The 23218-nt window shown below is 37.8% G+C and overlaps 1 protein-coding gene across 4 annotated transcripts in view; it reads left to right on the forward strand.

The window, feature by feature from the left end:
* GRM5 (glutamate receptor, metabotropic 5) overlaps positions 1-23218 on the forward strand; it is a 254953-nt gene that overhangs the window by 113479 nt on the left and 118256 nt on the right. For all 4 annotated transcript variants that reach the window (XM_015279791.4, NM_204138.2, NM_001397865.1 and 1 more), the window contains one exon: positions 639-888. In XM_015279791.4, coding sequence (XP_015135277.1) covers positions 639-888 — 250 coding nt within the window. The remainder of the gene's footprint in view (positions 1-638; positions 889-23218) is intronic.

A 23218-nucleotide genomic window follows, 5' to 3' on the forward strand; every position in this document is an offset into this window, starting at 1 on the left:
GTACGTTTGATTCATCTGTGATCTTGTGCTCTCCATAAGTGTTTATTTGTGCAGTTTTGTCATTCACTCTCCTGAGTCATCAGAAGAAATTCTTTCATGGCAGGAAAACTTTTACTTCCGATGTAATTCAAATGTTGTTGCTGTTCAGATTTCATTATGAACAAAGTTGTGTTGTTAGTAATTATTTTTTGTTTTGTTTCCCTTCAAAAAATTACACCTAAGAATATATCCCAAACATTTACTTTTTTTTTTTGAATTTTTTTTTGATTTTTTGAAGTAAGCTCCAGAGCAACTGACCACATTAAGTCAACGTAAGAGAATGAGAAGACAATTCCTAATTTACATATACTTTGCTGTAGACATTTTGAACAGATACTCGCAGGTACTGAGATAATTAACAGCTTTTGTTTTCAACAGAGAAGACCGCTAAATAAAAATCAGGTTTCTTCGGAAACTTTGTTGATCTTGACTTGAAAAAGGAATGAATAAATTGAAGCATTGATATTATTATTTTTAAGATGAATACACCCATTTCTGTGCAGATACATTATGTACTCTTTAAAATATATTCTGTTCCCAAAGAAATAAAAGCTACTGCAAATTTTAAAATATTCATAAACATTTCTCTTTGCATGTAGGAAACTACGGTGAAAGTGGAATGGAAGCTTTCAAAGATATGGCAGCCAAGGAAGGGATCTGCATTGCACATTCCTACAAGATCTATAGCAATGCTGGTGAGCAGAGCTTTGACAAGTTACTGCGGAAGCTTCGGAGCCACCTGCCCAAGGCACGAGTGGTTGCCTGTTTCTGTGAAGGCATGACTGTGAGAGGGCTCTTAATGGCTATGAGGCGCCTGGGACTTGCTGGAGAATTTTTGCTGCTGGGCAGGTGAGTAATACTACACAATTATAGCCCATCACATCAGAGAAGGGCAAAATAAAAGACAGTCCAGTGACGCAAATGTAAAGCCCACACTCATGATCTCTTCTAGACACGCGCTATTTAAAAGGCAGAACGTAATGTCAGCTGTGTTTTAGTGGCACATATAATACAAAGAAACACTTTGTTGTCGTGACATGCGTGCAAACATAAATCTGGCCAGTTCTAATAAGATCACTATGAGAGGGAAAGCAGACACACAATCATTTGGTTTGTATCATTCCCTTTATTTATGGCAGTTTAAAATGTATAACGTAGGTATACAACCTGAACCTAAACATCATTCAAATAGTGTTAAGAACTTGCTGATGTGGCCTCTGGATAGATGTGAAATAGGTATCTCCAAAAAGAAGAGGTTAATATCTATCACCTTTTCTTCATTTTCTTCAGCCAATGAACCGATCTGTCCCTACTGAGCTAAAGGCAACAAATAGGTGAAACTTCTTACATGGGACTCAGTGGTACCAGCAGTTCTTTCTCTGATGTCTATGGGGAGAAAGGAAAATGCTCAGATACATTCACCCAGCAGGAAAAGTCCATGTAATAGGCAGAGAAGTAAAAGATATTAATGTCCACCTACTGGGACCTTACCACAGAATTACCACATATTCTGAACCAACAATTGGACCCCAAATGAGATATGAAAAATGGTACCTTGACCACAAAATGAAGCATACCAGGCATTAGCTAAAGTTGCCTGCTGCTCTTCAGGTGCATTATTACAAGGATGGTCTGATGCTGTTCCAAGTACAGAAGAGGAATAAAACAGTATTAGTGAAATGAGATATCCTGATGAGATCCTCAGGGCAGCATGTAAGGAGTACAGCTTTCCTCAACAGGATTGAAAGCTGGAGTGCTAAGACTACTACCTCTATATTTTCTCCTTGGCACAAGCTTTGGATTGTTGATTTTTTTGCCAAATTGAGATACATTGCTTACTTATTTCTCTGTCTTTTTGGCACTGTGGCTGCTTTCCCTTTCAAATGCACTTTCTCTGAAGTCTCTTCCATGTATTATCTTGTTCCCTTTTCTTCCCTTTTTGGCCTGACATCCAAAGAAACATAAAATCATAGAATCACAAAGTGGCCCGGGTTGAAAAGGACCACAATGATTATCTCCATCTTTATCTGGAAGTGGTGTCACATGGTGTTTGCTGTCTTTTTTACCACAAACACAAGAAGTCATCATTTTAATGTAACATCACTCAAAATTAGAAGCATTACGTAAACACTGTTTTCAAAAGCTTCAGTGGCCCTTAGCTTCTGCAAACTTAATTCTATAGATGAGGAGTCTGGTGAACAAGTCTTATGAGGAGCAGATGAGGAAGGTGGAATTGTTCACTTTGGAGAAGAGGAGGCTCAGAGGAGACCTCATTGCACTCTACAACTTCCTAAAGGGGGGCTGTGATGAGGAGGGGTGTGGCCTCTTCTCCCAGGCAACAAACAGGACCTGAGGAAATGGCCGCAAGTTGTACCAGAGGAGGTTAGACATAAGGAAAAACTTTTTCTCTCAGAGAGTGGTCAAGCACTGGAATGGCCTGCCCAAGGAGGCAGTGGAGTCACCATCCCTGGCAGTGTTCAAGAGGCATCTGGATGAGAAGCTACAAGATATGGTTTAGTGGCTTGTGGTAGCAATGGTGATGGGAGGACAGTTGGACTAGATGATCTTGTAGGTCCTTTCCAACCTTGTGATTCTATGATTCTATGATTCTGTATGGGATTTGCATTCATAACAGCCCTCAGAGATGCTTTTATGAGTAAGGACTTCAGGAACTGACAACTGTGAATAAGACTGAAGCAATACATTTTAGTTCTTAAACAAACAAACAAACAAACAAAAACCTGCAGTCTAAAGAGAACTGGCTTTATTTTCCACAGTGAAAAATATCTGTTTCTAGATGCAATGGGAGCTGTCAGGCTTAATTATAAGAAAGTTGTTATTCAGTATATGACTTTCATTCAATATATTGAAATTAAATTTATCTCAGAAATTTAAACTGTATATTGTTTGAAGTTAAAACAAATACTTTTGACTCTACTTGAACAATTTACATGCATCTGTGACTGTTGCAAAGCTATATGTGTTGTTTGTTGTTTTTCGGGGTGGTTTTTTTTGTGAAAAATGTGGCAACAGTTAGAAGTGTTTACAAAGAAAGAAAAGTAGAGGTTTGTAAAGAAAAATTGAGGCATATTCTATATATTTACAGAGAATCCAAAGTAATGTTTGAGAAGTGGATACTCATATGTAGGTTAAACTATCACCAACCTGTAATTTCTGGGAGACAAACATAAATCAAGCATTTATCTACACCCAACCACTGCACTTCTATGGCTGCATCAGGCAGCTTGTTTCAGCATTCTCTCTACATAAGACTCAGCCCTTGGGAAATCCCAAGGATCCAGGAGCCTCACATCTCATTTCCACAGCAACTGTTCAGATTTGGTATTACAACCAGATATCAGCCAGAAATAAAACATACAGTTTTGCCTACTGAGGATGTTTGTTTTAATTCAAACCAGCTTTAGGTGAGCAGAATGTTTTATGTGCCTGTAGCGCTGCAAGACAGAAGTGCAGAGTACGAGATGTTGTAGAATCATTACTTTCGCTCCACAAAAATCTTTATTCTCACAAAAACGTTACCCTTCCACAACTGGATGATCTCTAAGTTTTTCAGGAGAGGAGAAAAAAAAAAAAAAAGAGCTGTCAACTTGCAAGAAAACTTCTTCTCATAGATAGGATGTTATATAAGGGCAGGTAGCAACAGGACAAGGAGAAATGCCTTTAAACTGGGATAGATTTAGACTAGACTGGTGGTGTGGGTGAATGCTGTAGTTAACACACTTTTTTTCTGTGTTTTTACGAATCCAAACTTTAGAAATTGAGAAGATATGGTAAAATAAATGAGGAAATGAAATTTTGCAGACCTTAAATATGCTCTAAATTCATTTTTGGCTATTTCCACTATGTAGGGAAAAATAAATCTGCCAGAACTCTTCCATCTACAATATTTTGAACGGTGTCTTTGGCAAGAATGTGGAAGCTAAACATAGTATAAGTGTGCAGATATCTTCAATAGGGATAATATATATATAAAATTTTATATCCCTAAATAAAATATATCCTCCACTGAGGATAAGGAGAAGGCAGACGTTCTGAATGCCTTCTTTACATCTGTCTTTAAAAGTCAGACCAGTTATCCTCAGATCCTCAGGTTTCTCCAATCTCTGACCTGGCAGCCTTGGCTGGGGAGCAGACTAAACCCCCCACAATTCAGGAGGAAACAGTCAGAGACCTGCTACTCCAACTGGACTGCCACAAGTCCATGGGACCAGATGAGATTCACCCGAGAGTGCTGAGGGAACTGGCGGAGGTGATAGCCGAGCCGCTTTCCATCATCTATCAGCACTCCTTGTTGACAGGTGAGGTTCCAGAAGACTGGAGGTTGCCAGTGTGACTACCATCTACAAGAAGGGCTGCAGGGAGGATCCGGGGAACTACAGGCCTGTTAGCCTGACCTCGGTGCCAGGGAAGATTATGGAGCAGATTGTCTTGAGGGAGATCACGCGGCATGTGCAGGACAACTGGGGGATCAGGCAAAGTCAGCATGGGTTCACGAAGGGCAGGTCCTGCTTGACCATCCTGATCTCCTTCTATGATCTAGTGACCCATCTGGTGGATGAGGGAAAGGCTGTAGATGTAGTCTACCTAGACTTCAGCAAAGCCTTTGACACTGTCTCCCACAGTATTCTCCCGCAGAAGCTGGCAGTCCGTAGCTTGGACAGGTACACTCTTGGCTGGGTAAGGAACTGGCTGGAGGGCCAGGCCCACAGAGTGGTGGTGAATGGAGATAAATCCAGCTGGTGACTGCTCACGAGTAGTGTTCCCCAGGGGTCGGTGCTGGGGCCTGTCCTGTTTAATATCTTTACTGATGACCTGGATGAGGGCACTGAGTGCACCCTCAGTAAGTTTGCAGATGACACCAAGTTGGCTGGAAGTGTTGATCTGCCTGAGGGTAGCGAGGCCCTACAGGGGGATCTGGATAGACTGGATAGCTGGGCTGAAGCCAATGGGATGGGATTCAAGAAGACCAAATGCCATGTTGTGCACTTTGGCCGCAATAACCCCAGGCAACGCTACAGGCATGGGGCAGAGTGGCTGGAAGACTGTGTAGAGGAAATGGGCCTGGGGGTGTTGATTGATGCTAGACTGAACATGAGCCAGCAGTGTGCCCAGGTGGCCAAGAAGTCCAATGACATCCTGGCTTGTATCAGAAATAGTGTGGCCAGCAGGAACAGGGAAGTAATTGTTCCCCTGTACTCAGCACTGGTGAGGCCGCACCTTGAGTACTGCGTCCAGTTTTGGGCCCCTCACTGTAAGAAAGACATTGAGGCCCTGGAGCGTGTCCAGAGAAGGGCAACAAAGCTAGTGAGGGGTCTGAAGCACAGGCCTTCTGAGGAGTGGCTGAAGGAGCTGGGATTGTTCAGTCTAGAGAAGAGGAGGCTCAGGGGAGACCTTATTGCTGCCTATAACTACCTGAAGGGAGGTTGTAGTGAGTTGGGGGTCAGCCTCTTCTCTCGTGTGACTAGTGATAGGACTAGAGGGAATGGCTTCAAGCTGCGCCAGGGAAGATTCAGGCTGGACGTTAGGAAATACTACTTCTCTGACAGGGTGGTCAGGCACTGGAATGGGCTGCCAAGAGAGGTGGTGGAGTCACTGAGCCTGGTGGTGTTCAAAGAGCGTTTGGACGTTGTGTTGAGGGACATGGTTTAGCGAGAACCATTGGTGATGGGTGAATGGTTGGACTGGATGATCCTGTGGGTCTTTTCCAACCTTAGCAATTCTACGATTCTATGATTCTATGATAAAATAAGCAGGTGAGAAAATTTTTTCAGTGTACAATCATGCATCCCATTTGAGGGGATTGAAATCATGCAAGGCTTTTTGAGGAGACCGCAATAGCCTTACCTGAATGGTGTTGTCTCTGATGCAGCTGCCTGCTGCCCACTCATTTATCTGAGTTTTTTTCTTCAGGCATCAGACCACAGCCCAAGGAAGAATCATATTATAGCTATTAATTAAATGCCCTGTAATTAGCAACATTAATTCAGATCCTTCATTGTCACTTAAATTAAAACAGAGGTTTGTTTTCTAGAGAAGCAATAAAAGACTAAGGAAATGAAAAAACTGTTTTACCACCTATATCCAAAGTCCTTAGCAAGACCTACTGAAGACCAGAGAATGAGTTAGTTTGGAAAAGAAGCTCTGTGGACTCCCTTTACCTGGCATCCTTGTAGCTCAGTGGCCCTCAAATTGAGCAATAGCAGTCTCCAGCTATGTCCTGCAGCAGATGGAAGCAATAGAGTTGCTGGTCAAAAATATTTGGAGAATCCTTTTCTCTCTCTAATATGAACAGAAGGCTAAAGTAAGAACTCCGTAAGTTAGGGCTTGAGGATTATAGAGAGACTGATGATGCAAATATTTGCGCTGAAAACAAATTAGTCTACCATATTTTCCTTATTTTCTTCTCATTGTTGTAAATTCATTTTTGTTGTTATTGTATCTGACTACTTCAAATAAATAGTGCATCTTACATCCAATTTCACAAATACAAATACAGATGTAAGCAAGCTCTAATTTGGACGGGGGAAAGTTCCAAGAATGTTTGGAAAAAGGTCTTCATTTTGCCCTTGCAGGAATGCTATATAATCCCTGGGATGATTTCTTCACATATGTGTTCAAATATGTACATGATGTTGTCAGGCAGTAATCAGAGAATCTCCTAGTGAATCCATGGGCAAGTGAGCACACTTTCTCTATATGTCAGTAAGAGATGTATATGTCTCTGAGAGGAAATACAGGTCCTATACATCTGAAAATCTAACATCAGAAAATAAACATAGCTGTATTAGATCAGATCAAAGGTCCACCAAACCAGTGTATTTCTTCTGGAAATGGCTAATCACAAATGACTGGCAAAGAGTGACAACAAGCCAGGATGAAGTGAAGTGGAATCCAGTGGATTCATAAATCTTTGCCAAATCTACAGGTCAAGAATCTCCTAAATCAAAGGTAAGATCTCAGTAAAGAAAGCCCTTGTGCGTGCAATGCAGTACTGTGAGTAAAACAGAAGTTCAGATATAAATTTTAGTCATAGAATCATAGAATCACAGAATGGCCTGGGTTGAAAAGGACCTCAAAGATCATCTAGTTTCATATGTCATTGCACTTCTATGTCTTTGGATTTCCTCTGTGACTTTGTCTTTTATGGCTGTTTGAGATAGTGAGCATCTCAGGATAGATCCTCTATTTTACTACACATCTATGTTGCCTTTCACACTCCAATGACCCAGTTTCTTTTAGTCATTTGTATGTGCCGTAAAGGGACACTACTTCAGTGTGGCTCAGTAGGCAGTCCTGCTCAATAGGAAACAGAAATTACTGGTTGGCATTCGTAACGAATGTGTCCTTCTTCTGATGACATAACTAATCACATACTACATTGCAAGCATCTGTCAAATTATTTACTTCTGGAAGAATTTGATCTAAGACTGACATTAACAATCTAGAAAAGGTAGTTTTACAGACAAAACTCTTGCACAACATTGTGCCATAGAAAATGGCACTGGCTGGAAACTCAGAATGTCATTCTACAAAGCAGGATCATTCTATCTAATTCATGCTTGTTCCATTTTTGAAGGGATCTACAGTCTTTCAAAGACAAAAATCCCATGGACTCCTCAGGCAACTGTTTCTCGTGCTTAAGTACTCCTTAAATTTTTACTCAACTCTGACTTATTATTATCATGGAATCATGGAAGCATGGAATCATTAAGGTTGGAAAGACCACAAAGATCATCTAGTCTGACCATCAACCCATGTTTGTGACCACTCCAGATCATGTCTCTCGAGGGATGATGACTCTACCACTTCCCTAGGCAATCTATTCTAATACTTCACCACTCTTTCTGAGAAATAAATAAATTTTTAAACTTTTTTTTTTCTAAGCCAATTACTTCTTATCCTATCCATGTGAACAAAGGAAGCAGTTATTTTCCTGCGTTTCTAAGACTACTATTTGTATATACAAAGACTTATGCTTATTCTTAATCTGCTTTGAAAAGTTTCCTTATGAAAGGAAAATACATTTCACAGTATGGGATGAGACTTCTACTCTCCCAGTAGAAATCAAACATGGGGGAAAAACAGATAAAGAGGAGACAAAGAAGCACTTTTGTCTGAAGCACTTTAAAAGGTTTTATTCTCATGGGCAAAAAGATAAATTAATGAGGTGACTTCCTGAGTCTAAAAAAAGATGATGAGGTGATCTCAAAGACAGTTTTGCATTGACAATAGACCTTTATATGCAGTCTTGTGTAAAACCTAGTCACTGGCATTGTTGGGAAATTGTACCCATTTGTGGGTGCACTTCTGTTCACAAGTGCATGCTTCTATCAAAAAACATTAAAACTCAGGAAGGGGAAAATCTAAGAGTGGCTCACTGAGAACTGTTCTTTTCAAATATGTCTTCTAAGAATGATAGGAAATGCTCACTGAGTTTTCTGAAGTGAGCCCATTTTGAGGATGAAAGATCCTCTTTCAAGTCCAAGAAAAGAAACTAAAAATAATCTTGGAACAATAAAAGCATTTTCTGTTTAAGCCTGAGAAAAGATTAGAAGCTTTCTTCTCAAAAATAGGAAATCAGGGATGAAAGTAAATTCAGAGCTTAAATTCCAGAGTGGTTATTCCACCATTTGGTGTAGGTTATGTGATAAAACTAACCATTTAAAACATTAAATCTAAAGCTGAAACTGTGTTCCAGGATATATTCCTAGAAAGATTTAAAGATATTCTAATCAGGATGAAAGCTATTACTGACCTTCACATTTTCTGATCTATAGAAGAGCTACAGATTTTTGAATAATGAGGTTAAGTGAGCCTAAAATGATCTCCATTAAATGCTTGGTACATGTTTGTTCAAACAACAGAAAAGATTGTGTTTGTTGAGAGGCACTGATTAGGGTTTAAAATTTATTTACTTTATAATCACTCTTCTTTATATTCTGTAGGTATGGTTGTTCTTTTTTTCTTCTTGTTGTTGGTAGCAGTGATGTATTTTGCTTTGTTTTGTTTGTTTTTCTTTTTCTTTTTCTTTTTCTTTTTTCCTTTTTTTTTTTTTTTTTTTTTTCCTCCTGGTTTATCTGCATCATCCCAGAATCTGCACCCAGGGACATCTACTCATTGTGTATGCACAGACCAGGATCTGGTACCCAAAGGTGTTTATGAGAGGGGAGATCTCCATGCTTGGTAGCTCCATGTAATCAACTCCTCATGATCTGTTCCAAATCACATGGTTCAGGAACATCCTCTTCTCCCAGAAAATCTGCCATCATTTCTATTCAAGTCTTAATTTCTGTGTCCCTCAGAAATTCTTTGTGTAGATAAACAGAAGAGTGTGTGGCAGATAAAGGAAAGGATATCACCAGAAGGGTATTCATTAAGTTGTTTCATCTTTACAGCTATTGTTATAGATATTACATATTTCAGTTCAAGGGTAAAGCAGGAATCACAAAGGCAGAGAGAGGCTTTCTGTAAGTCTACATGTGAAACAATTTAGGAGTATTTAAAATACCCCAAAGACCTGTATACAAAAATACTACCCATGTGGCAGAGATTTATGTAAAGTAACTCATCTTGATAATACAACTGAGTGACTATGGAAGAATTTTACTAGAAGTAATGAAAGCTTCTGATTTGTGAACTGGGGGTGTAATTCATTTTTCTATCACTTAATTACATAAAATGACAAAGTGGCACACAGAGCAACGCATTTCCCTCTCACTATGGCTGAATTGATAGTTTTTAGTGGAGCCGTTGTGTCTCCAGAGGTTAAGGCTGAAGGCGACTGATAACGTGGATGAAATACCAAAATTCCCTAAGCATCATCCTGGTAGAATTCAGTTCAGTGCAGCCTTGAAAAGACACTGTAAATCTTGGCAAGAAGATACTGTTTTCAGGAAGAGTAGTTAAAAGAGCCATGAACTGTTTCAAGAAAAAAGACTCAACCCATACTGTGTTGATCCTTTTACTTTAACTACAAACACTATAATAACAGAGTAGATTAAATAAACAATATTTTAATTAAGAAGGCAAGTATAATAAAATAAAATCTATACTTACTATGGGATCATATAGTTCAACTTTTACCCACATTGACTTGTATCGATGAAGGACATGGAGACTAGTTGAATTGTTACAAAAAGTTATCTTTCTCTTAGAAAATGCATGATGATAAAATATAGTGATTTAATGCATTTTAACTAGTATGCTATGAAATATACTTTGTCTTTGATATGCACAAATCAAGGTCACTCTTGGAGTCTGACATTTTCTAAACAATTGTCCAAGCTGATCTTTAATATATTCCTACCAGTGGACACCAAAAGGAAAACCATTCCTTGTATTTCTTGTATTCTAAACCAAAATTAAATAATTTTTGTTTGTTTTAAATATTTTCTAAAGTCTCATGGGTTCAAAGGGTTCAGAGGTTGACTAAACTGATTTGCTTTTCATAGTCAAATGTGTACTTTACTTGGAAACGAGTAATAAAAGTGCATGTTACCATCCAAAACCTGATTTTAACTGACTGCATTTTTCATGATGAAAAATAAATTTTAATATATTGTCAGATCAATATCTAGAGGAGGATGACTGCCACAAAACACAAGGCTTAATGTTAGCTGTAGAGATAATAGAGATTTGAGGGGGATTACCCAGAAGAGAGATACTAAAATTTGCTACTTAGTGACTTGGTGTGAACACAGATATTTATACAAACATCTAGAAACTCCTGGATGAATGTCCAGAAGCAAAAAGACTAAATGCAGGAAGTTTGTCTGTTTTTTTCAACAGCTAATTATTTGAAATGTACTTAAATAGATAATAATGAAGACACTGATGTTTTTATTTTGGGAAAAATAAAAATCAAAGACTTACAACTACATTGCTGCTGAAGTTGTTATCTTCTACCTAAAAGTCTTAGGAATTTTTACCTATGTATTTTTTTTCATTTTTAATATGAGGGATGCTGCAAAATAATGCTTCCTATTTTACTATGTTGGCCCACTATATCAGAGGCAGATGTTGGTGGCATGGAAGTAACGGCTTAATTTTCCTACCAGTATTCCATTGCATTTTGTTGCTGTGTGACAGATGGCAGCAGAGGGGCAGTATGAAACATCTGACATGGAAAAGTGTGTGAAGGAAAAGTATAGAGTTGAATTCCTCCAAGCAGAAAAAATTGCACCTATTGATGTTCACTGACACTTGCTGAACATTTATGAAGACCAAACAGTGGATAAGAGTGCAGTTAGGTGGTGAGTGGTGTATTTCAGCAGTGGTGACAGTGACAGTGGGTCACCTCCATGAAAGACAAGACACGTTGTCTTGTCTATAACTATGCAGATAATTACAAGCATAGCATGCGGGCTCTTGTTCAGCTCTGGAAAAATGTATAGGTAATAATGTTGACTATGCTGGAAAAGGGTGCTTAACAGCTGAGAATTTGCTCTATCAAACAGTGTTATTGTGCTCTTCGTATCTGTTATAGTTTCCATGGAAATAAGTAGGAAGCATGACTTTTGGAGCAAACTATATACAATATAAAAAGTATTTTGTAGCAATAGCAAGAAAATAGCTTAATTGCTTATGCAGCAATTGCTCTGTCAGGAATCTAATTACTACTTGCTCCTCCGTAACACTTTGTCATCTCCCAGTACAAGAGCTTAGGTAAAGGTAATTAGAGTTTTCTAGTAATCTCCCTGATATTCCATGCTACACTGGACTTCCTGTACCAGTTTCACCCGGCAGCCACAAGTTTAGTGGCAGTTTGCTATTCCATTGTGGTTATGCTTTTGTAGCCGGACTAAATGATTCATGCTCCACAAAGCATTAATTCCTCTTTCTCATTTGAAAACAACAGGGTTAAAGAAGCACCCTGGGAACCACAGCAGCAGATCTTGAATTTTGTTCAGCTACAATAATTCAGTCAGAAAATTCAGAAAGCTGCACCCCTAGAAATACAGCTAAAGTGTTTCTGACTCACCAGAGGAAACTCCACTTTTTTTTTTTTCTTCATTCTATTCTCTCTATCCTAAGGTTCCCAGGAATCCTGTCAGGATAAGGATAATCATAGAATCATAGAATCCTTAGAGTTGGAAGGCACCTCTGAGGACTATCTAGTCCAACTCCCCTGCAATCAACCAACAGCTTGACCCAGTTGCCCAGGGCCTGATCCAGCTTCACCTTGAAAGTCGCCAGGAATGGAGCATCAACCACAACTCTGAGTGACCTGTTCCAGTGACTCACCACTTTCACTGCAAAAGAGTTTTTCCTTATATGTAACCTAAATCTACCTTCCCTGAGCTTGAAGCCATTTCCCCTTGGATGTTGATTTTCTCAATGATGGAGGTCATCATAAGCTCAGGATATTTCCCAGAAAAAGTTTGTGCTCTGAGATGGGCTTTCTCTGACCTCTGAGTCATATATATGAGAGAAAAAGGCCTATCTCTCTTCAGAATACGAGTTACAAATTTGCATTACAATTTCATTATTAATTCAAATTGGTTTATATCTGGACACTTACAACACTGATGGAGAGGAGTGGGATTGATCTCCCCTACGGTCAGAGCTGAACTGGCCTGAGCTCACTTAGTCAATGGAAAGACACAGGTAGGTACACAGGGCGAATTAGATCTTAGGTAATGAATTGTCTTCTGCTGCTGCCAGAAAATTGAATTTGGTATTAATACATCCGAACAACAATTACATGCTGAGAATTAGGCTTGACATTTATCCCTTTCTCCTGCTACCTCTCTTTATCAAGATGGTGTATGGGCTCCTTTGGGGAAAACAGAGGTACCATTGACCTTCAAGTGAATGGACAGATGGTTCCTCAGGTACAGATTTAAAGAACATCTGCTCATTAGAAGTGGGGTCTTTCATGGGAGTCTATTCAAGAGTAAGAACTCATAGAATCATAGAATCACAGAATCACCAAGGTTGGAAAAGACCTACAAGATCATCCAGTCAAAACATCATGTTCAAAAAAGAAAATTTTTTGTAGAACAATTCCACCCGGGCTTTAGCTGTGCCAGCCAGGGCACTTTAAGCAGAATCCACAATCTCTAATGCTTAATATGCTTATAGCAACTGATTATTTAATATCAGAAGAAAATGGGTGACCTTTTAAAATTTATTCCAGACTTTTGTAGATTATCTGCAAGGATATTCTTTGAACTGCTCTCTTCTGGAAGTGAATTTTATAAAAGTAGTCCAAGTTATCTCAGCTCTTTTTCATTTGTATAATCTACATCAGTGGTCAAGTACAAGGAAATTTTATCTGAAGTGTTCAAAAAATCATGTTTTATTGAAAAAAAATTAAATTCCATTAATGAAATTGTAATGCAATTGTTTTTGAAACTTCATTATCAATAATTTTCCTTGAAAATATTCATTTTGAAAAAAAATAGATTTAGTGTTGATAGAAAATAACTTTTATAGGAAAAATTCACAACTCCAATAATCTGTGTTATTAAAAGTACTGCAAGAAAAAAAAATCCTTCAGGACTCAAAAAGCTTCCAAGAATTACGCAGATTAGATAATTTCAGTATGACAATTAAAAAACTTCAGAGCTAGAAAAATTTGTCTTTACACTTGAGGAGGTATTTTTGATTGCTTCTTTTTGTTGTTTTGTGGGGATTACCCTCATTTCTTGTGATTTGTGATTTTTTTTTTAAGCGTGGGGTTTTTGTTTTGTTTTCTTTGTTATTGTTGATTTTTTTCACTTAGAGAGAAATTCATTTCATATGAACTGCTAAACTTATTCGGTGCCAAATCATGAGGCACCGTTATAAGTAATGTTTATGAATTTAGTTTCTGTCAGTGAGTATTTCAGGGAGAAAAGTAAATTCTGCAAAGTGCTTTTTGCCATGGCAGGCCATTACAGCTGGGGTATACTTCCTACTGATAACTAATCCTCATTGAAATCTCTGTGTATGCTCCTCAGCATACAGCTGGCTTTCTGAGCTTCAAGGACACATCACTGACTCATGTTCTGCTTGCCATCCACCAGTACCCCCAGGTCTTTTTTGGCAGGGATGTGCTCAATCCTTTCATCTTCCAGCTTGTGTTTTTACTGAGGGTTGCCTTGATCCAAGCGCAAGACCTTGCACTTGGATTTGTAGAAACTTATGAGGTTCTCGTGGACCCACTGCTCTCTGGATGGCATCCCATCCCTCTGGTGTGTCGACTGCACCTCACCGCTTGGTGACATCATTGAATCCAACCCCCCTGCTAAAGCAGGCACCTACAATAGGTTGCACAGGTAGGCATCCCGACAGGTCTTGAACATCTCCATAGCAGGAGAGACACCACAAGAGCATCAACTATCATGCTTCCTCATTATATTACTTATTTGGATTCTCCTACCTTTGAGAACCTTTTTATGATTCTTTTCTTTATTGTCTGATTTTTATGCCTGAGGAGTTTACATGGACTGTTCTTGTACCACCCCAGACTCCCAGTTTGTGTCTGAGAATCCTAAGTCCTGAAGTTATATTAATAATTGATACTGCACTCTGTTTCCATTGAATTTGTCTCAGCCTTTTGCAGGTGAATGCTCTTTCACACGCTTAAAAAATATGGAAAATTTGAGCATTCAGGAAGAAATGATTAATCAGCCAATTAAATGAGAGACCCTTCTCAGCTACTCATCACATAAATAATTGCAAAACTCAGAGTTGCTGTGCAAATCACATGGCACAATTTCTCTGTTATTTCAGAATTAACGTCTTAATTGGCTATCTTGTCATTAGATCTTAGAGAAGATCCCCCAACATTCTTTAGTATTTAACTAAGATACAGTAAATGGTTTTCTAAATAAAATTTTGTATCCTACTGGATATGGTTATTGAATAAATCAATTGAATTGAAATAAGTATCTTAATAAAATCTTTCTTTTGCATTTAAATCAAGTTATGTACTTCGGTTAGCACTGATTGAGGAAATTTCTCTGGATCTAGAATTAAATGTTTTGCAAACTAACAGAAACACATTTCCGCCCCCCCTCCCCTCCCCTCCCATATTTGCCTCGCTATTTAAAACTAGTTTTCGGAAATGAAAATTTCCTGTTTATGTCATAGTCATAGATTTTACAGCATTCATCTCGTCTTTTGTTACATGACATGCCTGAGAGATTAACCATGTGCTATGCATTAAAATCCCGTGGCAGATTATTACTGACAACGTAGGAGGAATTTGTCATACATTAATTCGCATTTCAATTTCAAGATTATAAAATAGTGCTGTACTTGGATAGCTCTGTCAGTGTTCAATAAAATTTAAGTTACCATTTTTGAACATACTAACTATTCACATTGTTTGATGTCAGATTTTTCTTAACAGCTGGGCTGTGGGTTTCTGTTGTTTCGTCTCCAGCCAGCTTTCTGCTCAGAAATATTAACCCAGAGATTATTGCATATTCTCAGTAGGGGACAAGGATATGAAGAATGGATGTCAATCTCTATATTTACAGAGTGAAAATTTAACCTGAACTACCCTTTACAAACGTTTCATAAAGGTAATAAAAAAGCTGGATATTTCCTTAATCTCTTTTTCCATAGTGAAAAGACTTATTACTCAATTTCAGCTGTGCAATTTGATGAGTCTGGGGATCTGGAATAAATGTAAGCTGAAGTGGGAAAAGAAAGAATGAAATCATTATATACTACACTACAATAGATTAATTAGTGCAAGTGAGTTATTAAATCATTGTCTGCTGACGTTGATTACACACCTTTAGTCAGAGCATCAACATGCTGTGGGACTGTAGAGTAACCAGCAGGAACAGTTTTCAACCTGTGTTTTGCAAACCTAGAAAACTGACAACTTACTTCAAGAAGACCACGGAAGGCCAGTAAAATCAATAAGCTTACATTTATTATGCATAGATTGATGTTTCTATGAAAAACATAATGAATCTAAATATTACTCTAACTCCTTCAAAGGAAATTCATTTTCTGTGTGTGTGGGAATCTTCCATTTCACTCATTAAAATCAATGTTAAAAGACCCATGCGATTTATTAAGATCCTGTTAGGAATTGAGGCTTTACTTCTGAGTTGTAGTCCAAAGAAAATACCCGAACCTCCATTTATGGAGTCCTTTAACCATCCTAAACAATTTCTATCTATTGACCATAGAGGGTCACTTTCAGTAACAGATTAAGACCTTTTAGAATGAAAAAAAATAGCACAGGCAAAACCCGATGCCATGAAAGTAAAAAGTGACTATAAGAATGTGTCTTCTTTATTTTGTTGGGTTTTGACTTCTTCCTACTTCTGTTCTGATCTCTTTGCAAAACACTGAAAGCTATTTGAAAAGTACAGAGTTCCATGGTTACATTTTCAGGAAGAAACTTTTGGTTGAAATATCTTTCCAACATCATTTGAATGAAATCAGAAAATGTAAAATTAAGCTTTTCACACTGCAGTACAAATGTGGATGTATCAGAACCTGTGGTGTAAATACTGAACTTGTCTTTGGGTTGGGAAGTGGTGACATTTTAAACTTCTTATGAAAGAAGAGAAATTCCACATTCAGAAAGGCCCCAGACTGTGAATCCCAGGGAACAAGTTTCACTGGAATAACTAAATCATTTGCTCTAACTGTTGTAAAAGTGAATTTTTTCATTTTATAATCCTCATAACTGTTTTATCCTTGGGCACTTGAGGCGTATATGTGTCATGTATATTTTTTTCTCACTTACGACACTTTTCCCTCAATAATGTGCATCATCTTCCTGATGACTATACTGTCCTGTGCAAACAATAAGCAAAGTGATTGAGAATTTTCATAGAAATCTATGTCAAATGATAAATAAGCAATTTATGAATGAATATCTCATGATGACACTAATTTAAAAAACAAGCCCTTTAAAATTGTGCATTTTGTTATTGCAGCTGAATTGCTGACACGCCAAGGAGCTAACAACACAGAAGCTTCAAGTAGGCTGAAAAACCCAATAAATAAGAGTCACTGGGTTAAAAATACCAGACTGCTTCATTCAAGCATGATATATCATTGTGAGGAAAATGAAGCATGTTTGTTCTGAACTGAAACACTTGGGCTGACTATTTATTTTGCAGATGTACTGGGAAGTTAATAGAGAAGGAAAAGTTGTTGGATGCTAAGTACATAGGATTCTTATGTGCCATACTACTACTACTTATGTGCCATCCTATTCCTTGAATCAAACAAACATTTTTCTCACATGCAACGTGTTACCTTTTCATTTTCAAGACCATGTCTGGTGTGTTGGGAGAGGAGAGAGACTTCAGTACTGGGCTTCAGGCAGGGTAATGCCATCTCATCCTCTGTGCTTGATGCACAAGTTCATCAGCACTGACATGAATACATGTATGTTTTTAGTCAAGATAAAATTGAGATTTCCATTACAATTCCAACACAAGAAGGACAGTGAGTTGTTGGAGAGGGTCTAGAGGTGAGCCATGAAAATGATGAGAGGGCTGGAGCACTTCCCTTATGAGGACAGGCTGAGAGCTGCGACTCTTCAGCCTGGAGAAGAGAAGGCACCGAGGAGACCTTACAGTGGCCTTCCGGTACCTGAATTGGGCCTACAGGAAAGCTGGGGAAGGACTTTTTAAAAAGGCGACAGGACAATGGAAAATGGCTTTAAACTGGAAGAGGGTAGATTTAGACTAGATATTAAGAAGAAATTCTTTATTGTGAGGGTAGTGAGACAGTGGAACAGGTTGCCCAGAGAGATTGTGGATACCCCCTCCCTGGAAGCATTCAAGGCCAGGCTGGATGGGGCTGTGAGAAACCTGGCCTAGAGGGTGGTGTCCCTGCCTATAGCAGGGGGTTGGAACTAGGTGATCTTGAAGGACTCTTCCAACTCAAACCTGTATGGTTCTGTAATTCCATGATTCTATGATCTGGTCCTCTTCAGGGGGAAGGAAAAAAAAACAACAAAAAAGTGATCCCTGACTGAACTTTCAAGACAAGTATGAACCAGCAAGTATAGATAGTGGAACAAGTAGTGCTCCTGCTATTTATTTAACATTTGGAATGGAGATATATGTCTCCGGCCATAAATCATCTTCTTCATTGTCTGTATAAGGAAACCAGTCAATTAACTTAATCATCTAACAGTAGTCTCCAAAACAGGGTGTTCTGAATAACCTTCAAAATTTCAAACACCTTTAATAAAGAGAAAATGTATTTTCATGCATTGATCCAAATGCATTACTGAACTTTAATTCCTTAGTATCTGGAAATTCTATTGCCAAATTACCAATTGCACTGTTTTAAATAGTCATAGGTCATACATACCATACAGTTAAATTACCCAACTCCAGTTTACTTTAGATGGAATCCAAGGTTGTATTAATTCAAGTTCAGTGTTGCCATAATGGTCTGAATGTGGGCTGTACTTAACTTGAAATGCAAAGAGAGGAGCTCACATTCATCTACATAACAATTACCCAAGGCATTTTTTCCAACACATATGGAAGGTCTACAGTAATGCCTAATATTTTCTGAAATGAAACTTATAAGTCTTTCTTCATGCTGAATAACTCTTCAGTGTCCAATTTCTATAAGTAAAGGAGCTGTCCGCACCTATGTATTTCTCAAAAGGCATGTTAGCATTTGTAATCAATAATGAATAAAATAACACCCATGATTTGTTATGTATGTGACATTTTCCCTAACTATGAAAGAACCCAAAGGCATTCTCCTATCCTTATCCCCTTGAAAATGGCCAGTCAAACAGTTTTGGTTGTTTTCGATTTGAAAGAAATGTCAGGTTTGGGGTTTTGACAATCAGTAGGGTTAAAATCACTTGTAAAATCTTGTTCAGAGTAGCCAGAAAGAAGAGAAGATTTCTATTACTTTATCCGGATGATGCACGAACCTGAAAATGTGAATTCAGCTAAGCAGAAAAAAGCTAACAGGATATGTAAAAATTTATTGAAATAGCACATCAAATTTCTTTTTCCTCTCAAAAGCCGTGAAGAGAAATCCATGATAAATGTAATGGGGAGATCAGATGTTACATGCCAGTATGTGGGCAAATTAAATTGATGCTATTCATTCTCTGAATAATTATAGGTAGTGGTGCATGATATTTAAGGATAAATGTGCTATGAAGAAAAAAAGACTTAATAGAGAAAAGCTAGAAAAAGGCAACATCTAAAAATGAGGGAAGATACAGTATATTGCATTGGAAGACAGATAATAATTCGTACAGTGAGAAGAATGCAAACATTAATAAGGTGGATGCAGAGGAAAAATGAAGCAGAGAAGGTACAGTAGAGAGATGATGTTAAGAAACAAAAGTAACTACTGTGACAATGGACCAGATCATCAGATCATCGTGAGCTTCTACTGGATAAAAAGCTTCCCTTAGAGGAAAGTGAAAGCTTCCCTTAAAAAAAAAAAAGAAAAAAATTTGTTCCTCTGTTACTATGATAGCCTCAAAACAGTTACTAAAATTAAAATGGTGGCTTTAGGTGCCTTCTGCTTTTCAAGAATGAATCTGACAAACTCAGTTCATTTTCACTATCAGTTGTGACCTTTCATCTAACCAGTTAAAGGTTTTAAAAAATTCACCATCAAGGACTATCTGAAATTAACATGACACCACTTCAATTTCTATCAGTCATTTTTCCACTATAATTTCAAGAGAATAAATAATAAATGCATCCAAAAATCTTAACTGTTTGGGAGTGGTAATCCCTATGCCAAGAGAAACATTTTAACTCAAAGACAAAAGGAGATGTGTGTTGGAATACTTGTGCAAGTGTAAGAGTGTTAATGAGGTACTGCTGAAATTAACATTTCTCAGAGATCTTTCATCACATGAATTTTGTAGAAATGTGAGTAGAAAACCATCCTTGGGACTTGAAGCAGGTCCACAAGTGTTTAGATTTAAAATCTTTCAGACCTCTGATCCTTAGAGAAGATCTGTAAGGGCACTTAGAATGCCTTGTGATTTATTTTGCTGTATTGAAACAGCTGTTGTACCGAGGGACATGGTTTAGTGGGAAATATTGGTGATGGGTGGACGGTTGGACTGGATGATCTTGGAGGTCTTTTCCAGTCTTTGTGTTTCTATGATTCTGTGACTCAATTTTAGCCTGCTAAAGACTTGGTATCTGACTCAATTTGAATAGTAAGTTTTACTCTACTGTGGATAGAAAAGTATAGGCATTTTTAGAGTTCACCCCTCCTTAAAATAGACATATTCCGTATCTCCATCAGCTATAGAAGGAATCTAAGAGATTGACTTTACAAGTTGTGTCATACTCTACTAGGCCTTTATCTGCTGCTACTACAAGATGGTAGGTGATGTCAAAAATTAAATTGATTTCTACTGTTTTGACCACCTCTCTCTGCCGGCCCCTTTCCTGTCCTCAAAGGGCACATTGATTTGCAAAAAAAATCAGCAAAGCTGTAGTATTACTTAACTTGACATAGTACAGTTTGGTAGAAGCAGTGTCAGCTTCATGATCAGAGAGAAGTTCAAAGATTTCTATTTCTTGAACATTATGTAAGTCATATACTAAAATTAAGTCTGCGTGGTCCCAAGGAAAGCTCAAAGCATAACATAAAATAGAAAAAGAAGGCGGGAGGAGGATCATACAGTGGAATTATCCTCTACCCTAATAATGGGACTTTTTAAAATGTATTTTTATAATTTTTCATGTTGGATTTGTTTGCCAGGTGTCTGGGGACAGATTCCCAAGCTAGATATTTGATTACGATGAACAACAAGAAAATTTATCTTAAAGGCTCAGAAAGAGAGTAGGTAAACACTGAAAACATATTTCAAAAATAAATTTCCACATGGCTGCGTACTTGTTAATGGGCTTAATCCAAAAGGTGATTTTTATTTCTCATGAAACAAACAACCAAAAAATTATACATTTATCTGTTAGTAAAATGCTTAAGGAACATTTTGTCATATCCACTCTAAACCTCCTCTCTTGTTTGAAATCATTTCTGCTTGTCCTGTCACAAAAGACCCTGGTAAAGATCCTGTTCCCTTCTTTTGTATAGGGACATCAAGCTGAGCTTTATGTATTTCTTCTTCCCTGTTTTTTTTTCTAAGTTGCCATATTCTGTCACTGTGTACAGTTAGGGAATGCGCACATCATTCTACCCGTTCATAGGAATGGGTAATCCAGACTGGCAGTATGACAACCACAGGCTAGTGAAGCCTGTTGCTTTGTTGATGTATGGCAGATAGAGGCTCTGGGTTCTTTTTGTGGGAACAGTTTGAGTTGGAAATCATCACATCAGCAAGAAAATAAGAGATTTCCCTGGAGCGTATTATCATTTTAAGGTTGCCTCTGTTAGTCAGTTTATTCTTCAAAGTCTTTTTAGCCTTTGATTATTTGAATTTATAAACACCTTAGAAGGCTTACAGTAATTAACACTAATAGGATATTATGTATTCCATCTGCACAAACTTAACGCTAAGCATTTGCAATACAAATTTAGTGCAAAACACATAAAAAAAATATGTGAACATTTTTTGACCTCTAAGCAAAGTTGCTTCAAAAACAGTGAAGTCCTTGCGCATAACATAATACAACAGTTACTCAATGAAGTGCCAAATGTCTTCATGAGATCTTACTACACATTATTGAAAGAGGTGCACTAAAGGAACAGCATAATGTCACTTAAAAAATAAACAACCACCAATGAACAATAAACAAACAATTGAAACAAAGAAGCAAAAACCCAAGGTGGCAATGTCTGAGAGCTTTCCAAGACATGCCAGTCAGCAGATGTCCGTTCAGTGTCTAATCACAGACCAGTTAGGTTACTTTTCCAGTTCTTTTGCTAGGCTTGTTTGTTTCAAATATTTTGAATAAGAGAACACTCAGTTATTCCTTTTGGTGTAAAATATTTTTTTGTGAGGGGTACAAAGCTGTTTCTTTGGTTATGGCACAGAATAGAGTCCCTTGTGCAGTTTCTATGGCCCTCGAGTGACTTCCAGTTGCATCACATAAAATATTTCTGTTAAATATGTTTGTTTTGGTATTTTCTTTTAACTCTTAGAGCTATTTGACTCCATACTAAGAATGAAGATTGGGACCTTATTGTACTAAATATAAGGTCTTATCTCTAAATATTTATATAAGCTAAGAAGAATGTTGCTAATCACAGGACAAAATTTCAGGGTGTCATTTAACTCTCAGTTCATTTTGGTTACAAAGCACTTTAATCAGTTGAAAGTAGAATGAAAAATTAACCCGTTCTGAGATGCATTTTTAAAAAGAAAAGTTATATTTTACAGGTCTTTAAAAGGTTTTGATTAATAGGTGATAATACTTTAGAACATACCTTATCAAAAATCTTTCTTATAATTCTGCTGCTTGTTGTAATACGGGAAAAACTTCTGTTAGAATATTCTGATAGAATAATGCACAAAAGCTAAAACCCTGCTATAGCTTAATTGAATTGCAGCCTCCCATCAATCCCTTGTGTTTATCCAAGCCCGCCATGGATATTCAGCTCTAACTCTGATCTATGAATTAAAGACACTTAGGAAAAGAGTAGACAAAAATATTGTTAGCATACAGAGAACAACAGCATCAGAAACAGGTACAGTAGCAGAAACTGAATAATGGTATTGGTTTTGTGTACTCTACATACTCTATCATGCTTCAGGATTCATTGGTGGTTCTGCATTCAAGTGTTGTTGCCAGCAAAGGCAGTCTGTGGGTGACGCATGCACACAAGAAAGAACATGAAGTTACAAAAATGTATAGAACATATGTAAATCATGAAGGCTCAAAATGGTAGTTCTCTTTCTGCTTAAATCTTATTTCAGGAGGCGAGATCCAACTCTTGAGTGAAATGCTACAATTTGCTTCCTTCACGCCTCACTGGAGGTGTTGTCTTCCTCTCTTCACACACCTTTCCGCAAGGCAGAATGCAGAAATCAGCAATGCAGTGTTCTTGGAGCATGTGACACACTTTATTCAGGACACACTGTAGACTCACACAGACAGTGTCGTAATTCTCATCAGCAGGAATGGGTAAGAAAGAAGAGCTGTATGACTCAGCATGAAATGCTGTAGGGATGCCATCCATGATCAGCACTACATGCTCTAGCAAAGTCAAGTGTTCTTACAGAAAAAAGGAGTCTGACTCAATACCTTTTTTAATCTGTAATTCATCTTGTTTG

Source organism: Gallus gallus, chromosome 1 (genome assembly GCF_016699485.2).
Source record: "Gallus gallus isolate bGalGal1 chromosome 1, bGalGal1.mat.broiler.GRCg7b, whole genome shotgun sequence".
NCBI classification, from domain to species: domain Eukaryota; kingdom Metazoa; phylum Chordata; class Aves; order Galliformes; family Phasianidae; genus Gallus; species Gallus gallus.